General features: G+C 45.5%; 1 protein-coding gene across 1 annotated transcript in view; it reads right to left on the bottom strand.

Moving 5' to 3' along the window:
• Positions 1-18,631, bottom strand: part of LOC115083293 (aryl hydrocarbon receptor repressor-like) — a 321,633-nt gene that overhangs the window by 37,734 nt on the left and 265,268 nt on the right. The window contains exon 4 of the mRNA XM_029587101.1: positions 8,368-8,480. Coding sequence (XP_029442961.1) covers positions 8,368-8,480 — 113 coding nt within the window. The remainder of the gene's footprint in view (positions 1-8,367; positions 8,481-18,631) is intronic.

Below are 18,631 nucleotides of genomic sequence, written 5' to 3' on the forward strand. Positions count from 1 at the left end.
TGGATAAGTTCTTGGAGGAGAAGTCCATTACCTGCTATTAAGTTCACTTAGAGAATAGCCACTGCCATTAGCAATGGTAACATGGAATAGACTTAGCTTTTGGGTACTTGCCAGGTTCTTGTGGCCTGGATTGGCCACTGTTGGAAACAGGATGCTGGGCTTGATGGACCCTTGGTCTGACCCAGTATGGCATTTTCTTATGTTCTTATGTTTCTCACAGACTGTGGTGAGCATGGTCTTTTGTGGTCTTTTGTTAAAGGTCTTAATCTCTCTTGCACCTGCTTCTGCAAAAAGTCCAGACAATGTAGCACCTCTGCTGTCATTCCCTCTTCCTGTTTAAAGCCCTCCAAATATTCCTCCAGAAAATTAACTGTCAGCCAAGGTGGAACTTCTGGAACTCAGCTCCTCCATGGCATCCTTGAAGGGCTGCAGGATTTTTACCAGCTGACTCATGACTAATCAATCATGATGCCCTAGGAGACTATGCACACCTATCTCCATTTCCAGAGAAAGGTCATGAAGGGGTGTCTGCTGCTCCACTAACCTCTGCAGCATCATATAGGTGGAATTCCACCAGGTGCCAAAGTCTTGAATGAGAAGCTTGTGAGGCATCTCCAAATTAGTCTGCTTTTGTCGGAGAACCTGCCCCACCTTCACACTTCTGTGGAAGTGCGCTGCTACGTTTCTTTACTTGTTTATTAACATATGCAGGTATTCATTCTCTTGGTGTTTGGACTCCAACACTAGAGCTGACTTCCCTACCAGGTGCAGAGTGTGTGCAAAGCATCGGATGTTCTGAAAGCGCTCGTCGCATATTGCCTTTACCATGTTTGCACCATTGTCTGTGACAAGGAACCCTGCCTGAAGATTCCTGTCTCACTGGTGTAGCTGCCAGCCCGCCAGCATCTGTCTGATGCATGCAAGAATATTGGCTGAGATATGGGCCTCATCCGACAGGTGGGTGTGCAGTAAAGCCCACCTGCACCCTGATACTTGTTCACTAATAGAGCTGCTGCCTGCCCCTGCCTCAGCCAGGCCCCACAGGGAGAGGTAAGAGTGTGCAGCTTTCATGGTGGTCCAGATATCACAGGTGAAATGCACACTCCCCTGTGCCTTAGCTAGCAGCGCTTGGATGTGACTGTGACACTGGTTGTACAGGCTAGGGATGACTTCTCTGCTAAATGTGGTTCTGGAGGGGACTTTGTAATATGGAACTAAGACCTTCAGCAAATGCTTGAAACCCACATTTTCCACTACCTGCAAGGGATGGTCATCAAGGGCAATCATTTCCCTGATGCTCCTGGTTACAACTTGAGGCTGCCTGCCTCCTTCCCCGGGATAGCATTACCGAACACCACCCCATTTCCTCCATGATGGGTTTTCGCTTCTGACACATGGCAGGAGGCTGCTGGCCTGTCACCTGACTGCTAGAAGGGGCTGAGGGCATGGGGTGACTCTGCTCCTTTTCAACCACTTTACACTGCCTGGAAAAAGGGGTCCCCTGACTGGTACTGCCATCATCCCCAGATGGCAGTACTGTTGGGTGTTGCTTCTGCATATGATGCATCATGCCAAAATTAATTAGATGTCCCATTTGCTTGCCTCCGCTAATAGCCCTGGCACAGTAATTACACTGAGCAAAACGCGGGTCCTCAGTCACTTTAAAGTGGCTCCAGATAGCAGATTTATTTTGTGATCCTTTCTCTATAGCCTTCAGGGTGGATGCTGGCACTGGAGTTGAAGTACTGGGTGCACCCTGAGAAGCAATGCCAGGGGCATCAGTCACACTCTGTGCCTGTGCTGACTGCTCCTCCTCCTCGTCATCATCAGTTTCATCTCTCCCCTGCATCACTGACGTGGAGGCTAAGACAGAACTAACTAATCCTCCTAAACCTTCTTCAGCTATTACTTCTTCCATTTCTGATGATGAGAATCCCATACAAGATGATTCTTCATTGGAATCAAAAGCAAACAGTGCCTGCGCTACATTTTCAACTCTAAGTCGAGTCTGCTGTCACACTGCTGCTTTTGCATCTCGCCCTTTTGTTTTGCATGACTCGGCCTCCCCTTCCCTCACCTCCAAAACTACAGGGTCAGAAACAGGTGGTGGCGGTGCATCATCTTTAAATTTCAGTTTTTTCCGGATGAAACTTCCTGCCCCTCCAGAGATTTTGGATTGGAACAGCTCCCTTTTTAACTTTAATGGGGGACTGGCACTGCCTTTTGAAGTGCCTCCTCTGCCAGTCCCAATCACTCGACCATGTCTACCTTTCCCTGACATCATGTCACTGCCTAGTGCCTACTAGGATTTCAATTAAAAGAATTATTTCTTTATTGGTGAATGAACACCTCTGTCCCAATATATGTGAGTCTGCAAAACTGCCCACAGATGCATGATGCAATGTCTTGATGTACACTACAACTGGGACAGCTGTATGTGCACACACCAAACTTGTAACTACAAAAGAGGCCTACTGGGGATTTGGCTTCAAAGAGCACCGCTGCCCCAATATATGTGAGTCTGCAAAACTGCCCACAGACGCACGATGCAGTGCTTTGATGTACACCACAACTGGGACTGCTCTGTGTGCACAAAAAAATGAAACAACAAAGAAAAGACTTGAATGGAAGCCTGAGCCAGCACAATTCCTAGTGATGCTGCTTCTTGTTTGAAAATACCAACTCACACTATCTCCCACCCACACCTTGCCTGTGCCTGCAACTACCTACCCCAATGGGGTAAGATAATTACCTGGAAACGCTAGGAGAGTGGTCCCATCTTGGGGGGATTGTGTGCCCATGGGCCTCGGCATGACCCCAGAAGACTCCAGAGCAGCACCGAGGTAGGCGAAGCGTGTCCAAGCATGGGTGAAGACTGAAGGTCTGGCCCTCTACCGGACCTGCATGCTTCTGGAAGGCCAACAACCAATGTTGGATATTGAACAGTCCTCCGACCGTTCCCAGCCCTTTCGGACCTGCTGCTAGGTATCGGCAAGAAGCAGCAGGCCGGACTGAGGATGAGGGCAGACAGAGGCCTTGTGACACAGAAGACTCAAGACGTGGACGAGAAGACTCTGGATGTGGACGAGGAGCTTGGAAGACTCTAGACAAGACGAGGAGCTTGGAAGACTCTCGACAAGACAAGGAGCTGGGAAGGTTTAGACAGTGGCACTGTCTCTCAGGGCACCCTACACAGCCCACTGACACAGGCGGACACAATGGGCAGGTCACGGACCACCCTGTCCCTGTAGTACGCCCTACACAACCTGGAGAGGTTGGTCACGGACCACGTGGAGAACGGGACTAGTGCAGGAAGGGAATCCAGCTGAGACGAAACTCCAATGACGAGAACAGGAACCTACGAAACGGATTTACCCCAACAAAGTGTCATCTGGAGAACCAAAGGAGCTGGAGGCTCAAGAGAACTCGGAGCAAGCGAAGGAGGAGCAGAATCTCGGAACATCAGGAAGTGGAACATCAGGAACATCAGGAAGCCTGGACTAGGAACCTCGAAACATGAAGACATGGAACATCAGGAAAACACAGGAAGCAACGAAGACTCAGGACATGGAGCTCCAACGAAGAAGAAGGAATGAAGACCTGATGGAGTGCTGGAAGACGAGACTTCCAGAAGCAGGGAACTCCGATGCAAGGCAAAGTAGGACTATTGGAGAAGCCCTTTTATAGGGCTAGCAGGAAGATGCCCTGAAAGACATCATCAGGGGGGACTGGGGCATATACAGCCGCGGGCCCTTTAAATCTTGAAGAGAAGCACAGTCACGCACCTAGAGGCAGGCTGAGGCAGAAAGAGCCTGTCGGCGGCATCCATGCCACGAAGAATTGTTCAGGATGGCCCCAGGCTGCAGGACAGGCCTCAGGCAGCTGCTGGCTGCTCCCTGCCGCTTAGAGCAGCTGAAGACTTACGGCTCCCTGCCGCGAGGAGCAAGAGGCAGGCTCCGACTGCCGCGGAACGCGGCTTTGATGTCGGCGAGCTCCGGCCTGCATGGGTGGTCGGCAGTGCAGCTTCAGACCGCGCGGAAGCGGCAGTAATGGCGGCCTCCTGGCCGCATGGTAGAAGGTGGACGGACCGATAGCAGCTTCCAGCCGCGTCAGGAAGGCAGTGCAGAATGGAGGTGAGAGGCCTGCTCGCGGGGAAAACTCTGCGGGCAGGAATCATAACAGATAAGCAGCAACATGCCACTGCTAGCAGCTTGTTTCAGTGGGAGAGACAGAGAGACCATCTGAGTTCAATAAAAAAAAAGTGCGATCAAAAAAAGTCTGGCTGGCTGGCACTGCAGCAAAAACGAACAAATATCTTTTTCAATGGAAAATTCTATCAAAGTAGCTAGCAATTGAATACAGATTTGAGACACTCAGACTAGCTCTGAGTAAAGCCACCTCCCCAGACCATCCCCGCAAAGGAAGAGCGTGGCACACCACGTGCTTAAGGTATAAATAGTACAGCATTATCAGGAACAGCGTGACAGAGCACTGAGTGAGAGCGGCGATTGGCTGCATTAGAAAAAATGCTTAGCTCTGATAGGTTGCATTCTCGTCTCCTTGCCAACCTGTCTGACCCACTCTATGACAGGGCTGTGAGGTCACTTATGACTCACAGGAAAGGGCTGGTTTTTCTTATGGATACTCCTACATGGCCTTCTCCTATTTCAAACGGCTGCTAAGAAATCACTGCAAACCAAAAGAATGAAACTAATATATGTTATGTTTTATTCGTGGGGGATCGCCATGCGTTTCGCGAACCCAAGAATCAAACAAACGGACTTATGCATTGCGGATTGCACATTCGTTGAAAACGAATGCACATCCCTTCTTGTCATTGAGTCTACTTGGCTCCCTGCTTGGCCCCACGTAACTGAATACTCTTTGGCTTTCCAAAGCCTTTTGCTCTAGTTTTGCTCTGTGGTTTTCCCAAGCCTTCTACTCTAGCCCTGTCCTGTGGCTTCTTCCCTTTTGGCCTAGCTCTGTGGCTTTCTCAGGCCTTTTGCCTAAGTGACCTTTGGGTCTTCTGAGTGTGGCCTCCAGGCCTTCACTGTTATCTGTCTGATCTAGTCTCTGTCTTGTCTGTACTTTGACCTTCCCTATTCCTGTGCTTAGCCATTGTCTTAACCTCAGTCTTGTTTCATTTACAGTCCTGCTCAGCCTCAGCCTGCATCTCCAGTCCTATCCTGTTTGTCCCAGCCTGCTCCAGTGTTCCAGCCTGTTCCAGTGTTTCAGCCTGCCTTGGTATTCTAACCTCTCTGCACCTGGTTCCAGATTGCAGTTCCACGCCTGCCTTTGGTTCCCGCCTTCCTCAGCTTCAGTCTCCAGTCCAGCCTGACCTCAGTCCTTAGCCCCTGTCTAAGTCCTGCCGGCTGCCAGAAACCAAGGGCTCAACCTGTGGGGAAAGTAGCTGATATAGGCCGAAGATCCAAGTTCTGTCTTGCCCTATACCCATGGACTGTTCCCATGGAAGTTCCCCAGCCTAGCTGGGTCCTCAACCATAGCAGCTTTGAGCCACATATCCATATTAGCATAAACAAGTAATATTTCTGACAACACTATTTTCAATATCTGGGGCCAGGGCAACACTCAAAAGAATATGAACTTCTTCATTAAGATGCATGGGCTCTCCATAAGCAGTCTGCATCATATCATACAATACATACAAGGTGAAAAAAAAATGGACAAAATAAGACATGGATGATACAGAGGGAAGAGAATAGTGTGATAAAATAAGAAGGTTTTCATGGGTAATGATTCAGATAAACTGAACCAAATCACGGTGAATTTACAAGATTGACAAACTGAAGAGCAGTAAATCACCTGGACAGAATGGTATACACCCCAGGGTTCTGAAGGCACTAAAAAATGAAATTTCAGATCTATTAGTTATTTGTAACCTATCATTAAAATCATCCATTGTACCTGAAGACTGGAGGGTGGCTAATTTAACCCCAATATTTAGAAAGGGCTGCAGGTGTGATCCAGAAACTGCGGACCAGTTAGCCTGACTTCAGTGCCAGGAAAAATAGTGGAAAGTGTTCTAAAGATCAAAATCACAGAACATATAGAAAGGCATGGTTTAATGGAACAAAGTCAGCATGGCTTTACCCAAGGCAAGTCTTGTCTCACAAATCTGCTTCACTTTTTTGAAGGCGTTAATAAACATATAGATATAGGTGAACCGGTGGATGTAGTGTATTTGGATTTTCAGAAGGCATTTGACAAAGTTCCTCATGAGAGGCTTCTAAGAAAACTAAAAAGTCATGGGATAGGTGGCAATGTCCTTTCGTGAATTATAAACTGGTTAAAAGACAGGAAACAGAGTAGGATTAAATAGACAATTTTCTCAGTGGAAAAGGGTATACAGTGGAGTGCCTCAAGGATCTGTACTAGGACCCATGCTTTTCAATATCTGGAAAGGATCTGGAAAGGAATATGACGAGTGAGGTAATCAAATTTGCAGATGATACAAAATTATTCAGAGTAGTTAAATCACAAGTGGATTGCGAAAAATTGCAGGAGGACTTTGTGAGACTGGAAAATTGGGCATCCAAATGGCAGATGAAATTTAATGTGGATAAGTACAAGGTGATGCATATAGGGAAAAATAACCCATGGTGTAGTTACACGATGTTAGGTTCCATATTAGGAGCTAGCGCCCAGGAAAGAGATCTAGGCATCATAGTGGATAATACTTTGAAATCGTCAGCTCAGTGTGCTGTGGTAGTCAAAAAAGCAAACAGAATGTTAGGAATTAGTAGGAAGGGAATGGTGAATAAAATGGAGGATGTCATAATGCCTCTGTATCACTCCATGGTGAGACCGCACCATGAGTACTGTGTACAATTCTGGTTGTCACATCTCAAGAAAGATATATTTGCGATGAAGAAGGTACAGAGAAGGGCGACCAAAATGATAAAGGGGATGGAACTGCTCCCCTATGAGGAAAGACTGTAGAGGTTAGGGCTGTTCAGCTTGGAGAAGAAACAGTTGAGGGGGGATATGATAGAGGTCTTTAAAATAATGAGAGGTCTTAGAACGGGTAAATGTGAATCAGTAATTTACTCTTTCGGACAATGGAAGGATTAGGGGGCACTCCGTGAAGTTAGAATGTGGCACATTTAAAACTAATTAGAGAAAATTCCTTTTCACTCAACGCACCATTAAACTCTGGAATTTGTTGCCAAGGGATGTGGTTAGTGCAGTTAGTGTAGCTGTATTTAAAAAAGGTTTGGATAAGTTCTTGGAGGAGAAGGCCATTACCTGCTATTAATTAAGTTGACTTAGAAAATAGCCACTGCTATTACTAGCATCAGTAGCATGGGATAGACTTAGTTTATGGGTACTTGCCCCAGGTACTTGTAGCCTGGATTGGCCACTGTTGGAAACAGGATGCTGGGCTTGATGGACCCTTGGTCTAACCCAGTATGGCAAATTCTTATGTTCTTACAAGAGCAAAAGTACTTTCTATCTCTGATTCTTCTACATTTTTTCCATTCCAAAGCAAGCCTTTCCAACTCCTGTCTAAAAGAAAATGCCAAAATCTCCAGCAGAGGAGAAGCAGGATGTTGCTCCTGAGATATCATCCTTAGCTCTATTCTCTGATTTGCAAGCTAGAAGCCTCTACCTGTGATTCTTGCTCCCAGAATCGTGGAGGTCAGGCTGAATGCAAGAGGCCAGTTCCCCATGTGAGTCAAGGTGCGGTCTCACCATGGAGTCCAACTTGGTGAAAAACAGAACTCAGTCTCAGGGACATGTGCTCAAATTTGGCACTGCAAATCTTGCTCTGTTCCTTTTCTGTGGCAGAATTGTTGGAATAATGTAAAAATCCAAATCACTTTTTAAATCCCCTAAAACTAAAGATGTTGCTGTTGATGCATCTGAGTCATTATGAAGTCAAGAGAAGGAAATGGCTCTTCCCTCAAAGATTTTATTTTGGTGCAGTTCAAAAGAAGACCAGGAAAATGCTTCCTGCCCTACTTCCTCATTTATAATGTATCACTGGCACTGATGAAGTAGCATTTACACCTACCTCAGCTTCTCATTGTGTTTTGAAGTAAATTTCAGGCTAGTTTTAGATGCCCACGGCTGTCCAGAGTATGCCACATCCATTTTTGTAACTACATCCCCACATATGACCATGTTTTACCTTTGTAATGCACACAAATCAGAAAATATAAAATTTGAGATGCAGCCATTCTATTGATCACGGATACTTTGCAAAACCTTCCATGTTTTTAGCTACCAAGATACGTTGTATAACATGAGGGCATTTGCTAAAAGAGGACATTTGCCATATAGTAAGTTACATATACGTTTTAGAAGCTGTTGCTGAAGAAATGATAGCATTTTCTTCTCACTCACCTCTAGTAAAAGCTCCCCCTCTGGCACAGTAGTCCTGCTGGACACATTGTCTTCCTTTATGGCACGACCAAAAGGCTGGCAGGTCAGTTTTCTCAAGTGTTGCTCTTGAAGAACTGTAGGACAAGTTAAGCAAAATAAAAAGGTAAGACACAAACATAATGGGGTAGATATTCAAAAGCCATTTAGATGGATAACTCTTTATCCAGCTATAATTTAGTCGGATATGTTAGGACGTTCCGGGGAGGAGTGGAGTCAGCCAGTTAAATTAACCAGCTAACTCCGATATTTGGAGTTAGCTTGTGAACCTTACCAGCTAACTCTGGCCATGCTGTAGGCAAGTCTAAAGTTAGTAAAATATACCTATCTGGCTAACTTTTTAGATAGCTGGGTATATTCAGCTATGCTGCTGTGCTGCTGAATATCCTGGTTAAGTTAACCAGATAGGTGTATCTGGCTAACTTAAGTAACCACTCGGCGGCTAAATATGGACCCACTCTGTAAACTAAACCATGAAAATTAAATAACTGCTAAACTATAAGATTGATATATATACCTAATGCAATTCCAGCCATTTCTTAATTGGTGTATGTTGTTGTTTAGTTTGCATTTCAATGAGCTCAAGTCACTAATCTCTTGTTTACACAAGTGAAACAATTATCTACATGAATATTTTTCAATGAAAATTTTAATTTTAAAACACTGAATAGAAACAGAACATGTTTCATATGGCAAGGAGAAATGACCATGAAATATATCAGGCAACAATGACACCCAATGGAACTGGATACTTATGGAAGATCACTTAGATGAAGATGTTTAGCATAAGACCAGAAGCCAAGTATAGCACCTTCATCTTTCTAAAAAGTGCAATAATTGGAACATAATAATAAGTGCCATGTTAACATACATTCTGTACATCAAGCCCAGCATCCTGTTTCTGATAGTGGCCAGACTGAGTCACTTGGATAACCCAACAGATCCCAACAGGAAAGTCCATTACCTATTGCTCATTCTCAAAAGTATGAAATGAAGATGCCCATTGCCTTAATAACTGTTTATGGATCTGTCCTCCAAAAACTTGTCCAAACCTTTTTTAAACTCAGCTATGAAACTAGGCTTGATCACATTCTCTGGCAACAAATTTCATAGCTTGTTTGTTAACTGAAAAAAACCAAACACTTTTTGAATTCAGATTTAAATTTGCTATTAGTTTCATGGAATGTTGTTTAGTCCTAGTATTGTTTGATAGAAAAAAATAATTGTTCCCTATGAATTTGTCATATACCACTCATGATTCTGGAAACCTCTTCCATGTCCCCTTTCAGCTGTTTCTTCTCCCAGATGAAGAGCCCTAACCTGTTAAGCCTTTCCTCATAAGGAAGCCATTTTTCTGCACTTTTTCTAGTACCCATGCTATAGTTACACAATGTTAGGTTCCATATTAGGAGCTACCACCCAAGACAGAGATCTAGGCATCATAGTGGAAACACATTGAAATCATCGGTTCAGTGTGCTGTGACAGTCAAAAAAGCAAACAGAATATTGGGAATTATTAGAAAGGGAATGGTGAATTAAGCAGAAAATGTCATAATGCCTCTGTATCGCCCCTTGGTGAGACCGCACCTTGAATACTGTGTACAATTCTTGTCGCTGCATCTCAAAAAAAAGATATAATTGCAATGGAGAAGGTACAGAGAAGGGCAACCAAAATGATAAAGGGGATGGAACAGCTCCCCTATGAGGAAAGACTAAAGAGGTTAGGACTGTTCAGCTTGGAGAAGAGAAGGCTGAGGGGGAATATGATAGAGGTGGGCCCCGGGAGCGAACTCCAGCTCTTGGGCCGTTGGCTGCCACTAATAAAAATGGCGCCGGCCATCCAGTGCTCCTACCATGTGACAGGGGCCGGCCAATGGCATGGTTACCCTGTCACATGGTAAGGGCATCAGCGCCATTTTTATTAGTGGCAGCCGATGGCCCGAGAGCGGGAGATTGCTCCCGGGGCCCACTGGACCACCCGGTAATTTTAAAACGTTTTTGGGGGGGTCGGGAGGGTGGTGGAGGCTAAGGGAGCGGTTTTAAAGGGTCGGGTGGGTTTTTTGTTTATCGGCCGACAGCCCGAGTGTGAGAGAAGGTTCCCGGGACCTCCGCTGGACCACCAGGTAATTTTAAAATGTTTTTGGGGGGGGGGGGTCTGGAGGGTGGTGGAGGCTAAGGGAGCGGTTTTAAAGGGTCGGGGTGGGTTTTTTATTTATCGGATCGGGCGCAGCCGATAAAAAAAAAAAACGATCGGGCCGGATGAAAAAAAATGCATGATTTGAATTGGAACCGAACCGATTCCGGTTCCGATTCACATCTCTAGTTCTGAGTCTTCTTCCCTTGAGCTTCAAATCGTGATCTCTGGTTCTGTTTATTTTTTTTCGACGGAAAAGGTTTGTCGTTGTCTTTGGATCATTAAAACCTTTCAAGTATCTGAAAGTCTGTATCATATCACCTCTGCTCCTCCTTTCCGCCAGGGTATACAATTTAGATTCTTCAATCTCTCCTCATAAGTCATTTGATGAAGACCCTTTACCTTTTTGGTTGCCCTTCTCTGGACCGCCTCCATCTTGTCTCTGTCTCTTTGGAGATACGGTCTCCAGAATTGAACACAGTACTCCAGGTGAGGCCTCACCAAGGACCTGTACAAGGGGATAATCACTTCCCTTTTTCTTACTTGATATTCCTCTCTCTATGCAGCCCAGCATTCTTCTGGCTTTAGCTATCGCCTTGTCACATTGTTTCGCCGACTTCAGATCATTAGACACTATCAACCCAAAGTCTCTCTCTTGCTCCGTGCACATCAGCCTTTCTCCCCCCATCGAATACAGTTCATTCGGATCTCCACTCCCCATATGCATGACTCTGCACTTCTTGGCATTGAATCTCAGCTGCCATATCTTTGACCACTCTTCCAGCTTCCTTAAATCCCGTCTCATTCTCTCCACTCCTTCCGGTGTGTCCACTCTGTTGCAGATCTTAGTGTCATCCACAAAAAGACAAACCTTACTTTCTATCCCGTCCGCAATGTCGCGCACAAAGATATTGAACAGGACGGGTCCCAACACTGATCCTTGCGGTACACCGCTTAAAACCGCTCTCTCTTCAGAGAGTTCCATTTACCATCACACATTGTCTTCTGTCCGTCAACCAGTTTGCAATCCAGGCCACCACCTCGGCACTCACTCCTAAGCTTCTCATTTTATTCACCAGTCTCCTGTGCGGGACCGTGTCAAAAGCTTTGCTGAAATCCATAGTAGATTACATTGAGTGCTCTTCCTTGATCCAATTCCTTGGTTACCCAGTCAAAAAAGTCGATCAGATTTGTCTGACAGGATCTTCCCCTGGTGAATCCATGCTGCCTCTGGTCCAGCAATTCTCCCGACTGTAGATAGTTCACTATTTTCTCTTTCAACAGTGACTCCATTACTTTTCCCACCACCGAAGTGAGGCTAACTGGTCTGTAGTTACCAGCCTCTTCTCTGTTCCCACTCTTGTGAAGCGGGACCACCACCACTCTCGTTTCTAGGGATCTATTGAACAGGTCATACAGCGGACCCGCCAGCACATCTCTGAGCTCCCTCGTATCCTGGGATGAACCTCATCAGTCCCCATGGCTTTGTCCATTTTCAGTTTCCCCAGCTCTTCCCATACATTCTCTACTGTAAATGGAGTTAGATCTACTCCACTCCCCTCCAGTTTCTTGTTAACTAGCGACGGTCCTTCTCAAGGGTCCTCTTTAGTGAACACAGAACTGTTCGACTCTCTCCACACATTGATCCTTTCCACCTTTCAATTTCACTATACCACTTTGAACTTTTCTCTTTTCACTGATATATCTGAAAAATGTTTTGCCACCTCTCGGCAATCCTCTCTTCCGCTTGACTTTTTGCTGTCTTGATTAATTTCTTCATCTCCCTCAGTTCTACCAGATATTCTTCTTTGTGCTCCTCCCTTTGGGATCTTTTATATTTCTTGAACGCTGTTCTTTTGGCCTTTATTTTGTCAGCCACCTCCTTTGAGAACCAGATAGGTTTCATTTTTCTTTTGCTTTTCTTTACTTTTCTAACATATAGATTAGTTGCCTTGGTAGAATTCCTTTTAGATTGGTCCATTGTTGATCCACATCTCTCTCGTTCTCCCAGCCTTTTAGTTCTTCCTCCAGGTACTTCCCCATTTCATCAAAGTCCGTGTTTTTGAACTGCAAAACTCGGGTCTTTGTGCTTCTTTTCCGTATCCTTTTTGTGATATTAAACCATACCATTTGATCACTGCTGCTGAAGTGGGCGCCCACCTGGACATTAGAGACATTATCTCCATTAGTGAGCACTAAGTCGAGTATAGCTTCTTCTCTCGTGGGTTCCATTACCATTTGTTTGAACAAAGCTACTTGCAGGGCATCCACTATTTCTCTACTATTATTATTTATTTTTTATTTATTTATTTGTGTTTTTCTATACCGGCATTCACGGAAGTTCGTATCATGTCGGTTTACATAAAACAAGGGGTGAGCAATACATTATAACGTACATAGCTAAAACGTAAGAGTATACATTACAAAAGTATAACAAGTGCATAGAAGAAAAAGTTACAATAAAACAGGGGTTATTCTAACTGGGATTAGAGTTAGAGGAGAGATAAAAAGTTTAACAAGAAGTAAAACCTTGTAGTGATTGGTTGGTATTGTCTGTTTCAGTTTAATAGAAGATGCTCAGTGTTGCTGCATTTGATGGAAGTGAATCATTAAGGGTCCGGAAATGCTTTCATTAGATTCTGCAGATGAGATTCTCCAGTCTACATCTGGCATATTAAAGTCTCCAATGATCACCACTACTCCCTTCTTTCCTATCTTTTGGATGTCTTCAACCAGATCTCTATCCAGTTCTTCCTTTTGGTTTGGAGGCCTGTAAACCACTCCAATAAAAATGGATGCCCCATCTTTTTTTTAGGTCGGCCCATAATGCTTCTTCATTGCCCCATCTTCCTTGCAGCTCAGATGCTTGGATATTGTTTCTGACATAAAGAGCCACTCCTCTCCCTTTCCTATCCTCTCTGTCCTTCCTTAACAAGTTATAGCCTGGTATTGACGTATCCCAGTCATGAGATTCCGTAAACTATATTTATGTGACAGCAAAAACGTCCAAGTCCGCCTCCACCATTAGGGCTTGCAGATCAGGGATTTTATTGCCCAAACTACGAGCATTTGTGCTCATAGCTTTCCAGCTTTCTTCGTTCAGTTTACTGCTGGTCCTGAACTCTTTTTGTGACCTCTTTAGTTGAGTTTTGTTATTCACTTTTCCCTTTGCATTTGTGCAAGGGAAAAGATTAGTGCCTCTGATGACAGAGTCATCCATCACAGTGAGCTTTTTTCTTTGATTTCTGAACTGGAATTTCTGTATGCATTGGGTTTCTTCTCTCTTTTCAGATAACACGTCAAACTTTTTCTGAAGAACTTCACTATTTAGTACAGAGAAGGCATTTTGTACTTGTTGCACTTGATAAAGTGTGTGTCTCTGGATCACAGGTCTAATTCTTCCAGAGCCCACTGTAATACTGTTTTTGAGTTCCTTAATGCCCTGTGTGAGTTGGGGGGGGGGGGGTGTAGAGATGTGGGCTGCACAGCTGTCAATAACGGGTGTCTTATCTTTCCTGAGCCCATAAGGAGCTGGCAATGGGGAGAACTGGGTGAAGGGAAGAGCCCCTCTCCACAGTACAAGAACTTAAGGACTAGAATGTTTAAACAGACCCTGGGGAAGAAGCCGAAGTCAGCCGACACTAAAACCTGCTATGTTTGATGTGTATACTTCCTGAACTTAAGGCGAGCTGCATTCTTTGTTTTGATTTGCTTTATACTGAAAATAAATTGCACATAAAGGGGTAGATTTTTAAAAAATGCGCGTTTGCGTACTTTTGTTGGTGCACCAGGCGCAAACAAAAGTACGCTGGATTTTATAAGACACGCGCGTAGCCGCACGTATCTTATAAAATCCTGGATCGGCGTGCGCAAGGCTGCCGATTTTGGGCAGCCGGCGCGTGCTGAGCCGCGCAGCCTGCCTCCGTTCCCTCCGAGGCCGCTCCGAAATCGGAGCGGCCTCAGAGGGAACTCTCTTTCACCCTCCCCTCACCTTCCCCTCCCTTCCTCTACCTAACCCACCCCCCCCCCCACCTTTGTCCACGGATTTACGCCTCCCGGAGGGAGATGTAAATCCACGTGTGCCAGCGGGCCGCTGGCGCGCCGAGACGCAACCCGGGGGCGGTTCCGGAGGGCGCGGCCATGCCCCCAGATCACCCCGGGCCGAAACCACGCCCCCGGGCCCGCCCCCAAAACGCCGCGTCCCGCCCCCAAAACGCCGCGTCGATCGGCCCCGCCCCCGAAAAAAAATCCCGGGACTTACGCGAGTCCCGGGGCTCTGCGCGCGCCGGCAGGCCTATGGAAAATCCGCCCCAAAGGAAACAGCCAGAGTTTATGTCTGTATTTCTCCTGGCTATTTCCCAAGCTGCTATAGTCCAAGTGGGATCTCCTGCAGAAGCAGAAAGCACAAGCAGGAATTGGCAGTCGCAGCAGCAGAAAGAAAAAAAAACCCTGCAGAGTTTTTTTTTCTTTTTCCTGGGGCCTCCCAGTTCCACTCACCTAACTAAAGCTATAACAGGCCAAAGGGGTAGTCCGCCTGTGCAGTCAGGGTTCAAGTAGTGAGTCAGGGCCGAACAGGCAACAGTTTTTTTTGTTGTTGTTGATTTTCCCTCTCCTTTCCCCAGAGAGATCCCCAGTTTGGAGGCAGCTTGGAAAACAGGGAAGAACAGGGTAGCTAGCAGCAATTGAAGAATGTCCTACAAACACAAATTTACAAGCTGCAGATGCTATGAGAACAAGTTTTGCAGCAAAATGCAATGCTAATGCAGGTAGCACAGTTAATACAGACAGCTATGACCAGGTCACCTCCCTTGTCGCTAGTCATACTTAAAATGGCCCCAAGAGGGTGCAAGGGGAAACAAGAAGGCCACAAGATAGAGACTCTGCACTCTGCTGTTCCTATCCTGTTGTTTCTTGCTTCTTTGTTTCCTAAATGGCTCTTAAATGGAAAGGCAAGATACAGGTCTATCCCCCTGAGATCACTTACCTAGAAGGGAAGCAGTTAATTACATCTTTTGCATTTCCTGCTCCTGCTTTGGGTGGTGGTGTTCCTGATGCAAGTATCAACAGAGGAGCGCAGATTTCTCCCAGGGATGAGGTTTCCCTTAGCCCCCGTCAGCAATGTTCACCGCCAATACCTGGATTTAATTCCTTTTTGTCAACTGCAGCAGCGCAGAAAGATGACCTGTTGTCCGCATGAGAAGGAGTCGTCAAAGGCTCGGCGTCCATCTGGAGCAGGACAGGATTTGTTCTCCCCATTGCCAGCTCCTTGGTTTCTTTGCTTCCCATTGTAGTTCCAGGGCCAGGGAAGTTTTCTGCAGTCTCTGACCCCGGCTTTCTTACTCTTCAGCCATCGAGGGAACTCCTACAGCTTTCTAAGAAGCCAACGGAGGTAACTCTGGATTCCCTTTGGGAGCTGATGTCCTAATTTGGCCAGGCCCTCACTGTATCAACTAGTAAGTTAGATACTTTTGTGTCTAAGTTGGTTAATTCACATGAAGTTAAATTGGGTGACCATGATAAAAAGATTTCTTCAATTTAGCAAGATTTGGTTTTATAACATGCTGCCGCGCGCATGTTATAATATCCAGGGTCGGTGCACGCAAGGGGGTGCACACTTGTGCACGCCGAGCCCTAGGGGAGCCCCGATGGCTTTCCCCATTCCCTCCTGCTCCCCCCACCTTCCCCCTCCTTCCCCTATCTAACCCACCCCCCAGCCCTACCTAAATCCCCCGCCTGCCTCTGGCAAGCGTAACTTGCGCATGCCGGCCAGCTGCCGGCACGCCATCCCCCAGCACAGCCGCTGTGCCGGAGGCCTTGGTCCTGTTCCTGGACCGGAACCACACTCACGCCCCCGCCCCCGCCCCCTTCCCACCACTTTTTCAAAGCCCCGGGACATACGCACGTCCTGGGGCTTGCGTGCGTCGCCGTGCCTATGCAAAATAGGCTCGGCGCATGTAGGGGCACTTTCTCGGATTTATGCGCGTAAGTTACACGCATAACCCTTTGAAAATCTGCCCCTTAGTGGACCAGAAATGCTTGTATATGGTTAGTAACAGGAGCCATAATTCATTGTTATGGCTTTTCCTTTTCTGTTATTTTGTAAATCCTCTTTTACTTTGTTTCCCTCTCAATGTTCTTAAAGGAATGGTTAAACAAGCACAGATGACAATGTAATGCTTCTTTTCTTCTTTTCATTGTTATTTCCATTCAATCACTACATAAAGCATTGTGTAAGTGCTTTGATTTATAAATGCAATAAAAGAAAAAAAAAAAGATGGCCCGAGAGAAGCCCCCAAGTATTTTCTGAAGAACTTTGAACAGACCGCTTGCTTGGCAGGATGGCCAGAAGATAAATGGACTACGTATCTAGGAAACCTCCTTACATGGAACAGTCAAGCTGCCTTTCAAACCGCCAACCTGGAGGGAATAGCTACATATGCCGAAGTCAAAACAGCCATCCTAAAGAGGGTGGGATTTACCATAGAAGCATACAGACAGCCGTTTCAGCAAGGAGTTCTTCAACCAAAGAAAAATCCGCAGAACCTTTTCAACCAACTTAAGGATGGGGCTTGGAAGAGGCTGCACCTGGAAGAGAAAAATGGCGTGGAAGTAGCCAATGCAGTTTTGCTGGAACAGTTCCTAGATGGCTTAGAACACCCTATGAGGCAGTGGTTGTGCAAGCACTCAATCTTACACTATTGACAGCGTTGGAGATGGCGGAGGCCTATTACCAAGCTCAATCATCCTTGAATCATCACGGACTCAGGGGAGGCATCCTAACTTGCGTAGAAGACACCAGAGTCCTAAGAACAGGAGATTCTGACAGCAGATGGAGTCAGATAGGCTGGACTTTTAACCTGAACCACAAAAACCCACAGGACCACCATAATTTAGTTGCGTTGTGAGGGGCAATTTTGCATGAGACTTTCCGCACAAGGAAGAGGAACAAATGGACATTAATGCCGTGGCACCACACTTTTCTAATTTTGTATATGTACCTAGCCAGGGAGTCTCTACTTTTGTAATTGTGGTGGAACTACATGGAGTTCCAACTCAGGCTTTGGTGGACTCTGGGAATGTGAAAATGCTCATCCGAAGAGAGTTAGTAAAGCCAGTCCTGATTAATTATGATCGAGTAGTGACCCTGGTATGCATCCACGGGGAACAAAGGAAATATCCAACATACCACATAGAACTGAAGACCCCAGTCAATCAAGACAAAAATTGAGGTGGGAGTTCTTCCTTGGCTACCCTACCCCGAGGTGATAGGATGGGACTGTCCAAACTAAGAGCCTGTGCAACTAGCTCACAATGGGTTCATCCAGCCACAATAATGAAGAAAAGGAGTTTCCAGAACTCTTTCCCTTGAATAATCCAGATCTGAATCATAAAGACTCTAAGACTTCTTTTTTTTTTTTTTTTTTTAATTCTTTATTTCTGATTTCAATTCACTAAACAAAAATCAAAACATCTATTATAATTCCATACAATGAAATTATTTTCAAGGAAAGGGGATTAACATAATTCTAATTACTTCCCAACAATTCAATTTAACATTACACAAGACAAATCTCCCCTTCCCAATCACCAAACAATATAGGGGAGCTGCTAATGAGCATAATTTCTAAGAAAAAATTAATACAATCATATAATAACAGAAACTAGTCAGGCCAATTTACCAAACCAAACAGTTATTGCTGGCTAACATTACTTTCCTCCTCACCACGGGCCCTTTGGCCTTCCAGGAATTTTTCCAAATCAGAAGGTTCATAATATATATATTTTTTCCCCCTCACCCACAGCAAACATTTACAGGGAAACCTTATTACAGTTCGTATCCCATAAGTTTTAGCTATATTTGCTAAAGCGATAAATTTTTTCCGCCTGACTTGGGTGTCCCTTGCTATGTCTGGATAAATCCAGATTCTCTGGCCTAAGTAGAGCGAGGTCCTATTAGACATATAAACCTTAAGAATTTTATCTCTGTCCTCGGACCGAGAGAATTTTACCACGAGGGTACCCCTATTCTCCACTTGGGCACTAAGAGATGTCTCAATTAGTTCTGTGACATTCAAAGTTAACTCCTGCTGATCT

Source organism: Rhinatrema bivittatum, chromosome 2, assembly GCF_901001135.1.
Source record: "Rhinatrema bivittatum chromosome 2, aRhiBiv1.1, whole genome shotgun sequence".
Classification (NCBI taxonomy): Eukaryota; Metazoa; Chordata; class Amphibia; order Gymnophiona; family Rhinatrematidae; genus Rhinatrema; species Rhinatrema bivittatum.